Raw genomic sequence first — 20,770 nt, forward strand, 5'->3', positions numbered from 1 at the left:
TCACATCCCCCCTAAACCTCCTGCCCCTCACCTTGAACTTATTTCCCCTTGTGACTGACCCTTCAACTAAGAGGAACAGCTGCTCCCTGTCTATGCCCCTCATAACCCTGTACACCTCGATCAGGTCGCCCCTCAGTTTTCTCTTCTCCAGCGAAAACAGCCCAAGTCTATCCTCTCTTTATAACTTAATGTTTCATCCCAGGCAACATCCTGGTGAATCTCCTCTGCAGCCCCTCCAGTGCAATCACATCCTCCCTATAATGTAGCAACCAGAACTGCACACAGTACTCCAGCTGTGGCCTCACCAAGGTTCTATACAACTCCAACATGACCTCCCTACTTCTGTAATCTATGCCTTGATTGATAAAGGCAAGTGTCCCATATGCCTTTTTCACCAGCCCACTAACATGCCCCTCTGCCTTCAGAGATCTATGGATACACACACCAAGATCCTTTTGTTCCTCAGAACTTCCTTGTGTCGTGCCGTTCATTGAATATTTCCTTGTCAAATTACTCCTTCCAAAGTGTATCACCTCATAGTTTTCAGGGTTAAATTCCATCTGCCCCTTAACTGCCCATTTGACCATCCCGTCTATATCTTCGTGTAGCCCAAGACACTCAACCTCGCTGTTAACCACCCGGCCAATCTTTGTGTCATCTGCAAACTTACTAATCCTACCTCCCCACATAGTCATCTATGTCGTTTATATAAATGACACATAATAGGGGACTGAGCACGTACCCCTGTAGTATGTCACTGGACACTGGCTTCCAGTCGCTAAAGCATCCTTCTGTCATCACCCTCTGTCTCCGACAACTAAGCCAATTTTGAATCCACCTTATCAAATTACCCTGTATCCCATGTGCATTTGCCTTCTTTATAAGTCTCCCATGTGGGACCTTGTCAAAGGCTTTGCTGAAATCCATATAAACTACATCAACTGCACTACCCTCATCTACACACCTGGTCACCTCCTCAAAAAATTCAATCAAATTTGTTAGGCATGACCTCCCTCTGACAAAGCCATGTTGACTATCCCTGATCAAACCTTGCCTCTCCAAGTGGAGATAGATTCTATCCTACAGAACTTTCTCCAATAGTTTCCCTACCACTGACGTGGGACTCACTGGCCAGTAGTTCCCAGGCTTATCTCTGCAACCCTTCTTAAATAGTGGAACCACATTAGCTGTTCTCCTGTTCTCTGGCACCTCCCCTGTAGCCAAAGAGGAATTAAAAATTTGGGTCAGAGCCCCTGCGATCTTCTCCCTTGCCTCCCTCAGCAGCCTGGGACACAAATCATCCGGACTTGGAGATTTGTCCACTTTTAAGCCTGCCAACACCTCCAATACCTTGTCACTCCCTATATCAATTTGCTTAAGAACCTCGCAGTCTCTCTCCCCGAGTTCGATGCTTTCATCCTCATTCTCTTGGGTGAAGATGGTTGTGTAGTATTCATTCAATGCTCTACTGATGTCTTCTGGCTCCACCCATAGATTGCCCCCTTGGTCCCTTATGGGTCCTACTCTTTCCCTGGTTATCCCCTTCCCATTGATATACTTATAGAATATCTTGGGATTTTCCCTACTTTTACCAGCCAGAGCTTTCTCATATCCGCTCTTTGCTCTCCTAATTGCTTTCTTAAGCTCCATCCTACACTGTCTGTACTCCACGAATGCCTCTGCTGATTTGCTTCCCTTGTACCTGCTAAAAGCCTCTCTTTTTTCCTTCTCATCATAACCTGAATATCTCTGGTCATCCATGGTTCTCTGGGCTTGTTACTCCTTCCTATCACCCTAGAGGGAACATGTTGAGCCTGTACCCTCCCCATTTCCTTTTTGAACGCCCCCCACTGTTCCTCTGTAGATTCCCCCACAAGTAGCTGTTCCCAGTCTCCTTGGCCAGATCCTGCCTTATTTTACTAAAATCTACTCTCCCCAATCCAAAGCATTTTTTTGCAACTTGTCTATTTCCTTGTCCATAACAAACTTAAACTGTACCATGTTGTGGTCGCTATCACTAAAATGCTCCCCCACCTCCACCTCAGCCACCTGTCTGGCTTCATTCCCCAGAATTAGGTCCAGCACTGCGCCGTCCATTGTTGGACCCTCTACATATTGACCTAAAAAGTTCTCCTGTACACATTTCATGAAATGCACTCCATCCAAGCCCTGAACACAATGTCTATCCCAATTAATGTCAGGAAAGTTGAAATCACCTAATATAATTACCCTATTGTTATTGTTTTTACACACCTCTGCAAATTGTGCATATATTTGCTCCTCAATTTCCCACTGACTACCTGGGGGTCAATAATAAACACCTAACAATGTGGCTGCACCTTTTTTTATTCCTAAGCTCTACCCACAAAGCTTCATTCGATGCCTTCTCCATGATATCATCTCTCCTTACTGCAGTAACTGACTCCTTAACTAATAATGCAACGCCTCCTCCTCTTTTACTGCCTCCCCTGTCTCGCCTGAAGATTCTATATCCCAGAATGTTGAGTTGCCAATCCTGCCCCTCCCTCAACCACGTCTCAGTGATGGCTACTTTATCACAATTCCACGTGTCAATCTTCACCCTTAATTCATCTGTTTTACCTGTAATACACCTGGCATTAAAGTAGAGGCCATCCAGCCTTGCCTTACTCCCTGGAAACTTAATGCAGCTGTAGTCCCTCTGACTTGATTGTTTTACTGTATTATGATATGCCCCTATTCTGCTTACATTGTGTCCCCTCCCCCTGCCGAACTAGTTTAAACTCCTCCCAACAGCTCTGGCAAACCCGCCCGCAAGGATGTTAGTCCCGCTCTGGTTCAGATGTAGACCGTCCCACTTGTACAGGTCCCATGTTCCCCAGAAACGGTCCCAGTGATCCAGGAATCTAAAACCCTCCCTCCTGCACCAACTCTTAAGCCACGTATTCATCTTTGCTATTCTCCCATTTCTGAGCTCACTAGCACGTGGCACTGGGAATGATCCAGAGATTACAACTCAAGAGAAAAACAAAAATACCTGGAAAAACTCAGCAGGTCTGGCAGCATCTGCGGATAGGAGCACAGTTAACGTTTCGAGTCCGAATGCCCCTTCAACAGAACTAGAGGTGAAATATAAGCTGGTTTAAGGGGGGGAGGGTTGGAACAAGAAGAGCTGCATAGAGGGCCAGTGATAGGTGGAGATAACCAAAAGATGTCACGGACAAAAGGACAAAGAGGCGTTGAAGGTGGTGATATTATCTAAAGGAATGTGCTAATTAAGGGTAGAAAGCAGGACGAGCAAGGTACAGATAGCCCCAGTGGGGGTGGGGTGGGGTGAAGGAATCGAAAAAGGCTAAAAGGTAGAGATAAAACAATGGATGGAAATATACTTAAAAATAACGGAAGTAGGTGAGAAAAGAAAAATCTATATAAATTATTGGAAAAAACAAAAAGGAGGGGGTAAATCGGAAAGGGGGTGGGGATGGAGGAGAGAGTTCATGATCTAAAATTGTTGAACCCAATATTATAGGGTCCCCCTTGTCCTCACTTATTACCCCACCAGCCTCCGCATTCAAAGGATCATCCTCCGCCATTTCCGCCAGCTCCAGCATGATGCCACCACCAAACACATCTTCCCTTCACCCCCCCGGCGGCATTCCGCAGGGATCATTCCCTCCGGGACACCCTGGTCCACTCATCCATCACCCCCTACACCTCAACCCCCTCCCACGGCACCTTCCCATGTAACCGCAGAAGGTGCAACACCTGCCCCTTTACTTCCCCTCTCCTCACCGTCCAAGGGCCCAAACACTCCTTTCAAGTGAAGCAGCATTTCATTTGCACTTCCCTCAACTTAGTCTATGCATTCGTTGCTCCCAATGCGGTTTCCTTTACATTGGAGAGACCAAACGCAGACTGGGTGACCGCTTTGCAGAACACCTTCGGTCTGTCCGCAAGTATTACCCAGACCTCCCTGTTGCTTGCCATTTCAACACTCCACCCTGCTCTCATGCCCACATGTCCGTCCTTGGCTTGCTGCATTGTTCCAGTGAAGCTGAACGCAAACTGGAGGAACAGCACCTCATCTTCCAACTAGGCACTTTACAGCCTTCCAGACTGAATATTGAGTTCACCAATTTTAGATCATGAACTCTCTCCTCCATCCCCACCCCCTTTCCGATTTACCCCCTCCTTTTTGTTTTTTCCAATAATTTATATAGATTTTTCTTTTCTCACCTACTTCCGTTATTTTTAAGTATATTTCCATCCATTGTTTTATCTCTACCTTTTAGCCAATTTCGATCAGTTCCCCTCACCCCACCCCCACTGGGGCTATCTGTACCTTGCTCGTCTTGCTTTCTACCCTTAATTAGCACATTCCTTTAGATAATATCACCACCTTCAACACCTCTTTGTCCATTTATCTGTGACATCTTTTGGTTATTTCCACCTATCACTGGCCCTCTATCCAGCTCTTCTTGTCCCAACCCCCCCTTTAAACCAGATTATATTTCACCTCTCTTCTATTTTTACTTAGTTCTGTTGAAGGGTCATTCGGACTCGAAACGTTAACTGTGCTCCTCTCCGCAGATGCTGCCAGACCTGCTGAGTTTTTCCAGGTATTTTTGTTTTTGTTTTGGATTTCCAGTATCCGCAGTTTTTTGCTTTTATGTTACAACCCGAGAGGTCTTGCTTCTTAGTCAGTCTCGTGTAAAAGTCACCCCTGACTTTTGTCCAAAAAAATCCAAACTTTGTAACTGTGACCTGCTCTGAAGACAAAGTCGCCCTGGTGCAACCCTGCTCATTGATAGAATCATGGAATAGTACACCATTGAAGGTGGCTGTTCAGCCCCTCATGTCTGCGCACATCAACAAATGCTGTCAAGAAGGAACGGCAGATATACAGCCTGGTTCGAACTTAGTCTTTGAGATTGCAGAGCATGCAAATATTGCACAGCAGCAAGAGAATTCACGATATCGGCAAAGAACATGAAAAATTGGAGTAAGTTGCCTACACAGCTTAGGCAGTTGCCGAAGAATATATGTGCAAACAGAGGAAAGCCTAGCAAGGGGTCACAGTTGGAAAATAAGGTTCCAAAATACGTCAGTGAAAATCACCAGAATGGACTCTGTTTCTCATGGACCTCCTGAATCTTCACCCTGAAACAAGCAAGGAAAGTAGGCAGTGCAGACTTCAAAGCCATCCCTGTATGCTGTACCAGGTTTATGAAGAGAAACAATTTTGTACTGCGACAGAAGACCAAGATTTCAAAGCATCTCCCAGCAGAACTTGATGACAGGCTTATCACATTTCAGCGGTTCGGAATTAAGCATCGACAAACGAATGGATACAGATTGGCCTGTAATGGGAACATGGATGAAACTCCCGAGTTTTGACATGCTAGCCAGTCAAACGGTGAGCAAAGTTGGAGAGTAAACGGTGTTAGGGGCTTTTGTTCTCGATAAATTTAGTGTACAACTGGAGTAGTGTGTCCAGTTCTGGGCACCACACTTTAAGAAGGATGTGAAAGCATTAGAGAGTGTGCAGAAAAGATTCACGGGAATGGTTTTAAGGGTGAGGAGCTTCAATTAAGTGGAGGGATTGGCAAAGTTAAGGCTTTTCTTAGAGAAGAGAAGGTTGAAGAGGGAGGATTTGATAAAGGTGTTCTAAATCAGGAGGGGTCTGCATCCATTGAGGTGATTATTTATAAATAATTCAATAATGAAAATACTTTGGCTCCCTTTGCATACTTTTGGGGGCAGGATTGGAAGGAATAGTCTCTGATCTGGCAACCCTGTGACAGCGAGAGATGAGGGAGGGCGGATTTCAAACTCTTGAAAACATTGCTCATATAAATGTTGCACCTGTACTTTTTGGCTAAAAATTTAGTCTTGGCAACTCTACTTTTACACAAGTATATATGGTATGTTCTTTTGAAGACTATCACTTTCCTCCTCATGGTTCATGATACTTCGCAAGTTTTACGCTTTCTGCAAATTTTGAAATTGTACCCTGCACTCCCATGTTCAAGGCATTCAAAAAGATCAAGTAAAACATTGGTCCTAATACCAACCCCTGTGGAATTCCACTGTATAACTTCCTGCAATCCAAGAAACAACTATTCACCGCTACTGACTCCTGTCAGTCAGCCAACTTTGTTCCAGGCTGCCACTAACCCTTTTATTCCATAGGCTTTAACTCTGCTGATAAGTCTACTATGTGGCACTTTATCAAATGTCTTTTCAGCTTAAGTATTTGCAGAAACTCTAGGAAAAGAATTAATTGTATCTGGATTATGCATCTTTCTCCATTATTTACCTTACTTTTATAGACTGCAGCTTATGAGTATTTCGACTTTCAAAGCAGCTGGTACAGCTAATATTTGAGGTTCTTTTTCTGCATTGGGACACCTTCAAGATGATTTGGAGATTCTCAACATTTTGTCTAGTGTCTTAAGGTCGATATGAATTTGTGATGCTAACGTGCCATTGCCGATTAGTTCGAGGCAAACTTGTTCTTTTCTTGGTACTTAACATTGCAGGCCCTATTTCACGATGAGATACAATGTAGGGTCTTGCCTGACTGAGCAGTTTGCTTTCAATCCTGAAAAGATAATGTTGCCTTATTTTCTCACCTTCTGTTTGACTCAACAACCTTATTCCTCAGTGGGCATGTTATTCAGAATAGCCCTGGGAGTTTATTGCTGGATGCAACATCCTACCATTACATGTCACAAGGCAGGAGGTATCTAGTATATTGTGCTGATAAACAGCTATATATATGAAAAATACATTGCTTGAAATGAAAGATCCTTGTGTTCCTGAAAAATTTATATATATTTCAAACATAACATGTTAATTAAGAAACTAGCTGTGGTATAAAATATTTTTACAAAACTTTTACGAAACTATAAATCATTACAAATAATTCTAAATTGAAACAAAAAAAAGGCAAAAGTGGCAGTCAGGCATGATGGAATAAATGTGTTAAATAATTTTAACTACCAATATCATCTCGGTATTCTTTGGTTCTCCATTATGATTTATTAATTTTAATGAACAAACCAATGCCAATAATATCAAATATTTCATAACGGTAAAGTAAGTTAACTTACCTTTATGATGTTCAATATATTAAATTAATGTAATATATATTCTCTATCCTGCATCGCCATGCTCATTAATTCGGAAGGACAATTTTATTTGAGTAGGTGAACTTATGCTTTTAATTTTTAAAATTTATATTCCAAAGTTGTAGATGTGAATTCCTGTAGCAAGTTCCCAACTTTTGGTTCATTGCAATATGTAGGTGGTTTCCCAAAGGGAGGGGGAAAGTGTAAAGAGAATCAACCTAGGTTACTCTTGTGCATCTGTGAACCCATAGTTATGGAATGGCATTGGTATAAGCTGAAGAACAAGCCTTTACCTTGTATCTTGGAAATGGCTTTATGTGGAAACTCAAAGGAATAATTGTGTTAGGGGGAATGCCCTCTTCAATTGTAAATTGCCAAAGGAAAAAAAATAAGTTTGTGTGTTATAAAACTAATATTAATGTAGCCAGGAGCATTAACCAGTGCATGTTGTGGAGTTAAGTCATGTTTGTCAAGTCATCATTGCTCAGTTTGTGTACATCCATCTGAAACTTTCTTTCTTTGTTCAGTAGGTGTACTCTCCTGTGCCATTTGAAGATGGTGAAGCCTGATCTTCACACTCTGGCCCATCATCTCAAGCAAGAACGTCTTTATGTGAACTCTGAAAAGCAGTTACTTCAGCGGTTAAATGCAGATGTACTGAAAACTGCTGAAAAGCTGTACTGCTCAGCATGGATTGCAAAACAGCAGCGAATTAACCTGGATCGTCTTATATTAACAAGGTGAGATCAACATAGAAGTCGTGGATTTAAAACTACAGACGAGCAAAACTACAAAATTATTTTTTAAAAAGGCTCAATCTCACTTCAAGTTAATTCACTGATGTTCAGTGCCAGTTACTTGATGCAGTATTGATATTTTCTAATTCACAATCAGTTCATTTGGCTTGAGTTTTGTACCACCCACATTCCAACATTTATATTTAAAAATACCACTGGTGCATGTTTAAAAACAATGTTCTGGAAACCATTTTTCCTGCTAATCCATTACATTATTATATAATCCAAAATGGTATCTGGCACACTAGATGAGCTGTGGTCTCTTTTTCTGTTGAGCAATTCCAATGGTCTTGTTAGACCCCTTCCCATCTCAGAAGTAGATTCCTTGGCAACCATAACAAAAGTAATTATGAAATGAATAATTGCTTCTTCCAGCTGCTAATTAACTTTTGACCACAACTAGCATGAGGCCAATCAAAGAAGAATACTTTCAGTTTGACAAAAATGCTATGGAAACACAAGGGACCAAATGCATGAAGTCAAGTACTGACAACTCCTGCCAATCTAATTGATCTAAATTTTAGAACTAGTGGATCGTATCAAACAACATGGCCCTTCAGCTGTTTGCAATAGGCAAAGTACTGACCGCACCCAACCAGCCTGCAAAATTCAGAACGTAGTGACCAACATTTGATGTGATTCTACGATTGGACAGCATTTGTTAAACAGTCCTGATTGCGCTAAGAATTACACTGACGACCAATTTAAGATTATCAGTCAGGCTCGCAGTGTAGCTCACTTACGTGTGCTAGAAGCTACACACAGTGACACACACTGCAGTCCTTTGCAGACAGAAGGAGCATATCCACGCATTGTTCCTTTTTCAATTGATCAAAAATTATTCCCCATAGCAATGCCGTGACCAACCGAAGTCCACTTGCCAACCAATCAGCACTCTTCTCATGCAGTATAAATTGTTCCCTTTACAATTGATATTCTTGCGAATCTGTCCTGATGGGTGAAAAAAGCTTCCACTCCATGTCTCTTTTTATCAGCAATATTCAAGTTCTGTACTCCAAACGACTGTTTGTTTGATCTGAATTTGGCCAAACTTTTTGGAATTTTATTTTTCTTGAATTTTTGTTTTTCTCCTCCCACCCCTACTAACCTTATTTCTTGTTGCTATTTTTGAGAAACATTATGAATGTTTATATAGTGCTTTACATTTTGAACATTGACACACACAAAGGCATTACAAGATACGTCATAGCTTTATTAATAAGAGCATCCTATTTGTTCTTCAGTGTGTAAGAGTCTTGCATTTATATAGTGCTCTTCGTAACCTCAAGACCTCTCAAACTACTTCACAACCAATGAAGTACTTTTGAAGTGTAGGCATAGAATTATACAACACAGGAAGAGGCCATTTAGCCCATTGTATTTGCCAGCTCTTTGAAGGGAGCTTTGCAGTTATTTCTGTAGCCCTGAAAAATTAATAATTTTCAAGTGTTTTTAATTCTCTTTTTAAAATTATTATTGAATCTGCTTCCACCACCCTTTCAGGTAGTGCTACTTAGAAATTCTTCTCATTTACTCACTGTATTTGTTGCTACTTACCTGAAACCTGTGTCCTCTGGTTACTGATCCTCCTGCCAGCGGAAACACATTCTTGTTATACTTAGTTTATTGGAACTCCTCAATTGTAAGCATCAAATGAGATCCATTTCTAAAATAAAAAGCCTTGCATATATTTCCTGTAAATGTGATGTCTTGCAAGATGTTCCTTAACAACAGCCTTACGACTCTTAATCACTTGCCAGCAATGTGGGTGTAAATGTAATGCCATATATGTACTGATGAATCTTGGTGATGCAATTCTGTTAATTGTTGTTAGTCAATATTTGAGGGTATGAGAATATGACGATCTCTTTTATTTTACTTGTAGATTTATAATTTCTGCTTTACTTTTAACTTGATCTATAATGATTTGATTGAAGCTGCTTTTTTTTTGGACTTTCTTTAGAAGTTCTGATCTGGCACTAAGCCTTCAGTGTTATGGCTGAGGATTAGCAGTTGGTGAGAATTTTCAAAGTGAATTAGTAGAGATGAGTCAATCCATGATGTCTGCTAGTTTAACTCTTGTTTAACTCTGAAAGCAGATTTTTGGATCTTGCCATACGTGAGAAGCTGTAAGGGGATTGACTAAAACAGACTTTGTTTCTAAGAAAAAGCAATGCTATTGGTAAATGTAAGTTAACTACACTTATAGAAATGGTTTACTTTATGTAAGTAACTTTTGGATAGCAAAAATGATGGCATACAATTGTATATTTTCATTGGTGAAATGATGCAACAATGTACACCAAGTCATGCTATAGTTTTACAGTTTATAACAAAGACATTGCAGCTCATTGTTTAACTTGGAACTGAAGGCCAAACTCTTGCTTTGGTGCACCCTGCACATCCCTTGGGGCAGAGGACTTTTTTTTTGCTTCTAAGGCTTCCATCCTCCTCCACCTGTGTTACAAAAATTCCACATTCCCTGTAACACAGTACTTTGTAAGTAAATTAGTCATACAATTAAACATACATTAAGAAAAAATACTAAACATATAAGACTTTTTGCTGGTGCTGGGTGCCAGTTCCAGGCTTGGGTGAGGGCTGTAATGATGTGTTGCAGCTTGTGTGCCTTTTTGCACTAGCATGAGCGGCAAAGCTCGGTTATTGTCTGTTGACTGAATTGAATAGTTGTGGTAATCAAGCACGTGGTTAAAAATTCATGAGGGAGAAATGTCGGCGGATTGTGCAAGGCCTGCTACCTAAGCGTTTTGTGCTGCTTTTGTCATGGAACCTTAGGGGTACTGTGACATCTCCAGCTGAGAGCCCTTATTCTACAGAATCTTTCAGCATTTCAGTGTAACTGGATAGTTTCTCTCATTTTGAAATTAAATAGATTTGGCCAAGTAACAAACCACCTTTTTAATTTTCTTTCAGTTAAATGAATGTTAACAGCACAATTGTAGCAAAGGAGATCACTTTATTTAATCTTTGGGATAGCTAGTTAATTTTGACACTTATTAGTTGGACGCTGTTTATCAGTGTTGGATACCTAGAGGTTTTTGTGTGCAGTTAGGAATTTAAGAAAAATTCTGTTGAAGTATTGAGAAGTGTAAGAACATTTGCCCAAAGATGAGCAATCAAATTCATGTTGAAATTATAGTCGGTCACCTGATTTGGAGAGCTGCTGAGAACTATATTAAATGTAATATCCAATTTGCTGAGAGGAAAGTCATTTGTAATGTGTATTGGCAAAATAACATATTATGCAAAACATCTTTTGGGTGGTGCTCTGACAGCTTGATGGATACCCTTTATGGGGGTACAGAGGCAGAATTGATGCACAGCAACAATTGATACCAGCTGTGGCAAAAGAGAGGCCACCACAGTGTCAGCATACTGGGTCGAGGGCAGCAAGAATTCAGCCCCAAGAAAGATTTCCTAAGTAACCAATCATAAACTGCTTGAACAATATTCAAAGATAAATGGGAACTTTCAGGAGTGGAGATAAAGTTGGAAAGCAACATACCTTTTGATATTCATGACATGGTTGGAGATGCATCCAACACGTATAAATAACTTGGTTCAGAGTTATATTTAATCACATTCAGAAAAATAAATGTTTGTCTCTTTTTGTGTTTCAGTGTGGAAGCTTCTCCGGCAGAATGTTGCAAACATGCCAAGATCTTGGAGAATACACAGTTTGTGGATGGATACAAGCAGCTGGGATTCCAAGAGACAATATATGGTGAATTTTTGAATCGATTGAGAGAGAACCCAAGACTCGTTGCCTCGTGTTTGGTTGCTGGGGAGAAGCTTAATCATGAGAGCACGCACAATGTCATTCTTACAGTATTTACTGCCCTTTATGGTAACTGCATTATGCAGGAAGATGAGAGCTATCTTCTGCAAGTGTTACGTTACCTAATTGAGTTTGAACTGAAAGAGAGCGATAACCCTCGGCGTCTTCTTCGAAAAGGTGCTTGTACTTTCAGCATTTTGTTCAAACTTTTTTCAGAGGGGCTGTATTCTGCAAAGCTCTTTCTGACAGCAACTTTACATGAACCAATTATGCTGCTGCTTGTAGAAGATGAAGATCACTTGGAAACTGACCCAAACAAGCTTATTGAAAGATTTTCACCGGCACAGCAGGAAAAACTTTTTGGGGAGAAGGGCACAGAGCAGTTTAGACGGAAGGTGCAAGAGATGGTAGAGAGCAACGAAGCAAAGCTAGTAGCTTTGGTCAACAAATTTATTGGATATCTCAAGCAAAATATTTATTGCTTTCCGCATAGCTTACGTTGGATTGTATCACAAATGTATAAAACCCTGTCTTGTGTGGAGGGGTTGGCTGTTGGGGAGGTGAAGGCCATGTGCACGGATCTTTTGCTTGCTTACTTTATTTGCCCAGCAATTGTGAATCCAGAACAGTATGGGATAATCTCTGATGCTCCAATTAATGAAGTGGCAAGATTTAACTTGATGCAGGTAAGATTACTTTGTGTTAATTAAATTAATTGCAGAGATTTCATCTGTAGCTCTTTAGGAATGTGAAAAATAACTATGAGCAATTAAAATGGAATATCTCACTTACCTTAAAATTGGGTGTACCACTTATCTAAAATTGCGGGTACTGCATGAGAAAAATCCATTCTGGATAAATTATTACCCAAGATCCTAGTAGAGAGCGTGGGCTTACTGTTAAAAATTCCAACAGGAGTTTGCCTTTGTGTTCATGTGTTTTACCAGTGAATATCTCATTAGTGAGATTTAAAATATGATATTACTTAAGATGTCACTGAGCCATAAAGGGGAAGCACACAGTCTCACATCTATTAATTTCCCTTGTGCTTGCCCTCCTCACTCAGGGCTCCCCACCCGCTTAGCAGCCTGTCCCACCTCCCCTCACTCACTTGACCCAACTCCCCCCCCTCGTTGCTCGGCCCACCCCCTCTCACTTGGGGCCACCTATTTTCCCCCCCCCACCCAAAATACTTGGGTCCACCTCGCCCGGAAGGTTTGAAGATTCGTCCCGCCTTCTAACTCTACAGCTGTCCCGAGTTCCGCTGTTGCCGCAAATGCTGCTCTACCACCTTGACTCCTGTAGTACTTTACCGGGCCTCCTCTCTCTTTCCTCCTCCCCGAGTTTCTTCCTCTCTCCCCTTCCTCCCACATTCTGCAGGCAGTCTCTCCCCCGCCACTCCTCCTTCTCCTCCTCCACCCCCCACCACCAACCCCAAGGTCGATTCAGCTTAGTCATCTACATGCTGCCTCTTGGTGTCATCATCTGAAGGTACAACATTAATTTTCACACATGCTGATGACATCTACAAGATTCACTGCAGCAATCCACCAAGGCTCTTTCGACAGCACTTTCCAAACCCACGACCACTACCATTTAGAAGGACGAGGGCAGCAGATAGATGGGAACACCATCACCTGAAGGTTTCTCTCCAAGCCACTCACCATCCTGACTTGGAAATATATTACTGCCCCTTCATTGTCACTGGGTCAAAATCCTGGAACTCCCTCCCTAACAGCACAGTGGGTGTACCTACACCACATGGACTGCAGCGGTTCAAGAAGGCAGCTCACCACCACCACCTCGAGCAATTTGGGATGGGCAATAAATGCTGGCTCAGCCAGTGAGGCCCACACCCCGTGAATGAATAAAAAAAAAGCTCCAGCTCTCCACGATCCCTCTTGACAACTCCTCCTTTGCTAAATTATTTCACTGTCTGATATTCAGTACTGGTCCCTTTCTACCGACTCCATTCCTGTCCTTGGCATCAGTATGAGATAATGTTACTCTGTTCACAACCTTGGTGTCATATTTGATCCTGAGATTTGAATCTGACCACCTATTCATGCCATCACTAAGCCTGTTTCCACCTCCTGTAACTTCGCCCTGCCTCACACTTCCACTGTTGAAACCCTCATTCTTGTCTTTGGTACCTCCAAACTTGATAATTCCAAAGCCCTCCTGGCTCGTATCCCACATGATACCCTCAGTAAGCTTGATGTCATCCAAAACTCTGCTGTCTGTGTCTTAACTTGGCCACTATCCTGTTCCCCTACCGCCCCCGTGCTTGTTGACCTACGTTGGTTCCTGGTCAAGCGACATCTTGATTTTAAAATTCTCATCCTTGTTTTCAAATCCCTCCATGGCCTTGGCACCCCCCCCCCCACTTATTTTTGTAATCTCCTCCAGTCCCACAATCCCCTAAGATATCCGCACACCTCTAATTCTGGCCACCCGTGCATCCCCAATTTTAATTACACCACCATTGGCGACTGTGTCTTCAGTTGCCTAGACCTGAAGCTCTTGAGTACTTTCCCTACACCCCTCTGCTTTCCTCCTTGAAGACATGCCTTAAAACTACCTCTTTGACCCAGCTCTTGGTCATCTGAACTAATATCTCCTAATGTGGTTTGGTGTCATACTTTTGTTTTTAATTCTGTTATGAAGCACCTTGGCACATTTTACTACGTTAAAGGCACTAACTAAATGTAAGTTGTTTTAGTCAGGGAAAACCATGAGCTGATTACATGGATAAAAATATTGGCCTAGAACATTACATGGTTTTACATTACACGAACAAACGTGGTTCAGCCTATAATTTACTCCAGCATGATATAAAAACCCATGGATCTGTGCCCCTTAACGATTTATGCTGTCCAGTTAAACACTTTTATTTGATCCCTGTGTTGGGTTTGTTACTGCCAGAAGTTTTGGGATAAGATCTAAGTTACATGTAACAACTAAGTTACATAAAGTGGACATTAGAACCCTAAATATTCTGTCAGTGAATCAGATCTGCCTGAGTTGCTTTGGTTTACTTGTCCAGGTTTCTAAGGGCTAAGAATGCTGAAATCTGATGGTACCAGGTGCCAACACTTCAGAAAATGTCATCCTGTGATGTCCCCTTAAGATCAAATGCATAAATGAAAGTAAAGCTAAAACCCTCAGCTCAAAACAGAAGCTCTTCCTCTGCATCCTTTACAGACATAGAAAGTAAAGAATCAAAAACAACTAATCACAACATCCTTGAAGCAAATCCCAAATGGGAAGATTACAGTTGCAACTAACTGACCCAGAAAGGAACAAAGGGTCTTCATTTAAAAGAAGAACCCCATATCCTGTGATTCTGAATGAAAACAGAAAATGTTGGGCAGTCAGCACTTCGACACAAAACAAGTTTGTTATGGGCAGAACTCTTTAGAACTTAAAAATTAAATGAACTTTTTTAGTAGAAAATAAGTGGAAGATGGAAACAAAACCCCAATCACAGTAATTTAACTGATTAAATGATCTGTAAAATGGCTTAAAAGGAAATTCTTAGATATAAAAGAGCTAGTGACATTTTAAAAGAAAGAGAATTTGCAAATAGCAAAGATGCTAGCGGAAAATGTGGCCAACTGGAAGGCAGAAGGAACTGAGTTTGCAGGTGCTGTCTAAAATGAAATCTGAAAAGTTGGAGGAACGTGAGGCCTGGAAGGAGCGAAAGAAAAGGTCAGCACCCAGTCACCAATGCTCAATTCAATAGATTATTATGCAATTAGTTGACCAAAAGTGTTAATTTTGCATTACATTAACATATCATGTTTTTGTCTCATTGCAGCAGATGTTCGTCTGTCTGACACTGGGACAAATTCATACAAATGATTGCACGCTTCCAGTTTTTAAAAAATAAATTATTTTAGCTTCAAATGCTGTGAACAAAGTTAAAATAAATCACAAATAAAATAAACCACAGATTAAATACTCCATTCTTGTCAGAATGGAGGGGTCCTATATTATTTCAATCCTACATTGACCATAAAAGATTTATTATTATTCCCCAGTATGCTAAACTTGAAATACTTAATGCAAAGGTCAAATTCCCGATCACAGGTGCCATGTTCTGAGCATGAACTGGAGAAGAGAGTGCAGCTGTAACTGTCAACTGAAAAGTCCAATTCACAGTGGTAAAGATTAATACTGTATTATCTGCTGCTACCGGGATGGGAGGAGTGCGCAGCTTATCTAGCCTCACGACTCCACAGGTTGCACTATTGGTTTAAAAGTTTAATTCACTCACCAAAATGGCCAATTAGTTACATTCATTTCTGTTAGACCCAGAATAGGAGAGACTTTAACCAGGCTTCTTTCAATAAACTTAATGATTGATTTATTATGAAAATGAAACTTTTTTTAAACAGTTTGTAAGTGCGGGGTAACACACAATTGTAATTTGGAGGTATAACTATTTATCCCCTTTAAAATTCCCCAACACACACGCACACTGTCGATCTGGAGCACCCCCGTGTGAAGATGGATTGTTAGCCCCAATAGAGGCCTGGAGGTTCTCAGCAACAGAGCTGCATTGTGGAGGAAAATAGAGCCGGATCAATCCTTTTCATCTCGGCCTCTCAGGTTTCCAAAGATAGGTTCCACTGAGATGAGGATTCTTAGCTGGATACTGACAATCGCACGGTTTCAAGCAAGGCAAAGCAAGCAAGTTGGGCAGCCTTTCCCTTTCTTCGTTCATTCCCAACTGAATCCAAAAACCAAGTTCAAAACTTAAAGCTCATCTCTGACATGTGATTTCCAGTAAATCTCTAGCCTTTGTCTTTTAAACCAGTTTTATTTTCCATATGTTAAAATAATTGCAGTGCAAACAAGCAAACAGCTCTCCCCCATCAAGTATCATGCTGGTCAGGTGATTTCTTGGAAAAGGCATGCTTGCTCCCAGTCCGAAGGTGAACATATGACCCTTTTTAAAAAAAATTCAGATCAGCTTGCAAGTATCCAGATATTGCCATGTGTTTCCATATTTTAAAAGAAAATGTTATTCTGAAAGATATGATCCTAACATATCTCAAAACATATTTTACAGTAAAAGGAAGAAACCACAAAAAGAGCAAGTCTGATACCTCCATAGGATTGTGATTTAGTTCCTTTGTGATCACTTTTGGGTTTAGAATTATATTCTATTCATGATAACCATGAATCAGCATTCATTTTGTTACCAAACTCTTAATTGGGTACTTGCTGAAGCTGCAATTTTGACTCAAATGAAATCATAGAAAAGTTAGGGTGCAGAAAGAGGCCATTCAGCCCATCATGTCTGCGTTGGTCAAAAAAAGGAAAAAAAGAAACTAGCCGCTCATTTTTAATCCACTTTTCAGTACCTGTTCCGTAGCCTTGCAGGTTTACAGCACTTCAGGTGCAGATCCAGGCACTTTTTAAATCAGTTGGGTGTTTCAGCCTCAAACACCAATTTAGGCAGTGAATTTCAGATGCCTGCTACCCTCTGGGTAAAAACCTTTCTCCTCATGTTCCCTCTGATCCTTCTATCAGTCACCTTAAATCTATGCCTCCTGGTAATTGACCCCTCAGCTAGGAGAAACGGGTCTTACTTGTCTAGCCCAGGCTCCTCATAATTTTGTACATCTCAATTAGGACACCCCTCAACCTCCCTCTGTTCTAAGAAAAATAACCCTACCCTATGCAATCTTTCCTTATTGCTACAATTTTCAAGCCTGGCAATATTTTTGTGTACTCTACTCTCTCCACAGCAATTATGTCCTTCCTGTAATGTGACCAGAACTGTGTACACAATTCCAGCTGTGGCCTAACTAGCGTTTTGTACACTTCCATCATTATGTCCCTGCTTTCATATTCAATACCTTGCCCAATAAGGGAAAGCATTCCATCAATTTTCTTTACCACCTTATCCACCTGTCCTGCCACCTTCAAGGACCTGTGGACATGTACTCCAAGGCCTCTCATTTTCTTCAACCCCTCTCATTATCCTCCCGTTTATTGCGTATTCCCTTGCTTTGTTTGCCCTCCCCAAGTGCATTACCCCTCACTTTTCTGGATTGAACTCCATTTGTCACTTTTCTGCCCACTCAACCAAACCATTGGTATCATTCTGGAGACAACAACTATCCTCTTCACTATCAACTGCACAGCCAATTTTTTGTCATCTGCAAATTTCTCAATCATGCCACCCACATACAAGTCCAAATCATTAATATATACAACAAACAGCAACACTGAGCTCTGTGGACTGCCACTGGAAACCGCTTTCCATTCGCTAAAACAGCCATCGAACATTACCTTTTATTTCCTGTCGCTGAGCCAATTTTGGATCCAACTCTCCACCTTCCCCTATAGCCCATGGGATCTCACATTTTTGACCAGTCTGCCATGTGGGACCTTGTCAAATGCCTGACTAAAATCCATGTGGACAACATCCACAGCATTACCCTCATCAATCTTCCTTGTTACTTCCTCAATTCTATCAAGTTAGTAAAACATGATCTTCCCTTAACAAAACCAAGCTGACTATCTCTGATCAATACGTGCCTTTCTAAGGGACAGTTTATCCTGTGCCTCAGAATTGATTACAATAATTTGCCCAACACTGAAGTCAGATTGACTGGCCCATAATTTTCTGGCCTATCCCTCACACCCTTTTTAAATATTGGTACAACGTTTACAGACCTCCAATCCCCCAGGACCTCAGCAGTGTCTAGTGCAGATTGCAAAATTATCCTCAGAGCATTCTTACTTCCTTTAACAACCCGGGGTACAATAGATCCGGCCTGGTGATTTATCCACTTTCAAGGATGACAGTCCCTCCAGTACTTCCTCTCTCATTATGCTTGTTGTATCTAATATTTCACACTCCTCCTGTTTAACTAGAATGTCTGCATCATCCCTCTCCTAGAGGCAAAGTAATCATTGAGAACCCTGCCCACATCGTCAGCATCAATGCACAAGTTACCATGTACATCTGATAGGTCCTGCCCTTTCCTTAGCTATTCTCTTGCTCTTAATGTACTGGTGAAACACATTTGGGTTTTCTTTGATTTTTACCTGCCAATATTTTTTCGTGTCCTCCCTTTGCTTTCCTAATCTTTTTTACTTCACCCCTGTACTTTCTATACTCTTCTAGGCTTTCTACAGTATTAAACTTTTTGTGACTGTCATAAGCTTTATCTTACCCTGTATTCTTCTGGATAACCAGGGGGCTCTAGATTTGGCAGTACCATTTTTTGTGGGTACATGTCTACACTGTGCCTGTAGAACTTTGCTTTTGAATACCTCCCACTGATTTGACACCGTTTTCCTTTCTAGTAGATGTATCCAGTCCACTTTTGCCAGCTCACCTCTCAGCTTTATAACATTTGCCTTCCCCCATAGAAGAGATAAGCTGGTGAATAGCTGCAACAGCAGATGCAGCTGACTTGGATTTTCAAAACATTTTTGACAAAGTTCCTCAGGTGAGGGTGGAAAGCAAGCTCAGGATCATTGACAAGTTGCCTAGAGGGGTTGGGATCTAGTTTGTCAACAAGAGAAAAGATAACAAAGAGAAAAGATCCTGCCAGGGCATGGTAATCAATGGAGCTCCAGCAAGATATCTTATAGGACCCTAGCTGTTCTTAGTGCTTGTGAATGATATGGAACAGGGTAGCTGTAGTGTGATTACATTTGATCATAAAAGATCTGTGAAAAATCTAAATAATCAAACACACAGCATTGAGGAAACCTTTTATGGGAGGTTGGATGCTGGAGCACTGCAGCTAACCAGTATATTGCCATGTAATGCTAGCTGGCTCCTTAGCACGCAAACCCTGCGTCAAAAATAAACATGACAGAAAAACACATTTCTTCTAAAACGTCTGAAGGCATTAAGGACATAAGAATTAGGAGTAGGCCGAATGGCCCCTTGAGCCTGCTGCACCGTTCAAGAAGGTGGCTGAATGTCCGCATCCTCTGTGTTTTCCTGCCCTATCCCTATATCCCTTGTTTCCTTTAGTGTCCAAAAATCTATTGGTCTAAGCCTTGAATATGCTCATTGATTGAGCATCCACAGCCCTCTGAAGTAGAGAATTCCAGGTACACAAACATATGAATGAAGAAATGACTCCTCATCTCAATCCAAATAGGTGGCCCCTTGTTCTGAGACTGTGACCCCAGTTCAAGACTCTCCAGTCAGGGAAACGGCCTCTCAGCATCTGTCCTGTCAAGCCATCTAAGAATTTAAACATCTCATTCTTCTAGATGCCAGAAAATATAGGCCCATTTTACTTGATTTTTCCTCACAGGAACATCCCTGTCATCCCAGGAATCAATCTAATGAACCTTTGCACCCCTAGGGCAATTATATCCTTCCTGGATAAGGAGACCAAAACTGTACACCATGTAATTGCAGCTTTTAGTGATGAGTACAAGAACCCCTCTAAATACCAATATTTACCAGTCTCTCACCTTTTAAAAAAATATTGTGCTTTTCCGTTCTTCTGACCAAAATGGATAATTTCACACTTTGTCATATTATACTCCATCTGTTACTCACTTAACCAGTCTAAATCACTTGGCAGCCTCTTTGCATCCTATTTGTAACTTACTTTCCCATCCGGCTTTGTACCATTGGCAAACTTAGATGAGGGAACCAAGTGTAAAATATCCAGGTCATTGATGTCGATTGTAAATAGCTAAAGCTCAAATGCTGGTCCTTGTGGTGCTCTGCTAGTTACAGTCTGCTAATATGAAAATGAACCATTTATTTCTACACTCTGTTTTCTGTCTATTAACCAACCCCCAACCCATGCTAGTATATTACTCGAGTCCATGAGCCTTAATCTTGTGTAACAACCTTCTGTGGGACACGTTATCACATGCCTTCTGAAAATTCAAATATACTACATCCACTGGTTCCCCCTTAACTAGCCTGCTAGTTACAGCCTCAAAAAAAAAGATTTATCAAACACAATTTCAATTTCATAGAATGATGTTGCCTCTGCCTAATCATACTGGGTTGGATTTTGATGCCAGCAGTGAAGCAACAATGTTCACCCTGACCTCAA

The 20,770-nt window shown here is 41.3% G+C and overlaps 1 protein-coding gene across 9 annotated transcripts in view; it reads left to right on the top strand.

Moving 5' to 3' along the window:
• The window catches only part of gapvd1 (GTPase activating protein and VPS9 domains 1), a 133,501-nt gene that overhangs the window by 32,815 nt on the left and 79,916 nt on the right, over positions 1 to 20,770 (top strand). For 7 of the 9 annotated variants that reach the window (XM_078549896.1, XM_078549902.1, XM_078549904.1 and 4 more), the window contains 2 exons: positions 7,640 to 7,852; positions 11,551 to 12,394. In XM_078549896.1, the coding sequence (XP_078406022.1) occupies positions 7,668 to 7,852; positions 11,551 to 12,394 (1,029 nt within the window). In that variant the 5' untranslated portion in view covers positions 7,640 to 7,667. The remainder of the gene's footprint in view (positions 1 to 7,639; positions 7,853 to 11,550; positions 12,395 to 20,770) is intronic. The other 2 variants (XM_078549898.1, XM_078549900.1) reach the window with 1 other exon arrangement.

The sequence above is a fragment of the Cetorhinus maximus genome, chromosome 10 (genome assembly GCF_964194155.1).
Source record: "Cetorhinus maximus chromosome 10, sCetMax3.hap1.1, whole genome shotgun sequence".
Classification (NCBI taxonomy): domain Eukaryota; kingdom Metazoa; phylum Chordata; class Chondrichthyes; order Lamniformes; family Cetorhinidae; genus Cetorhinus; species Cetorhinus maximus.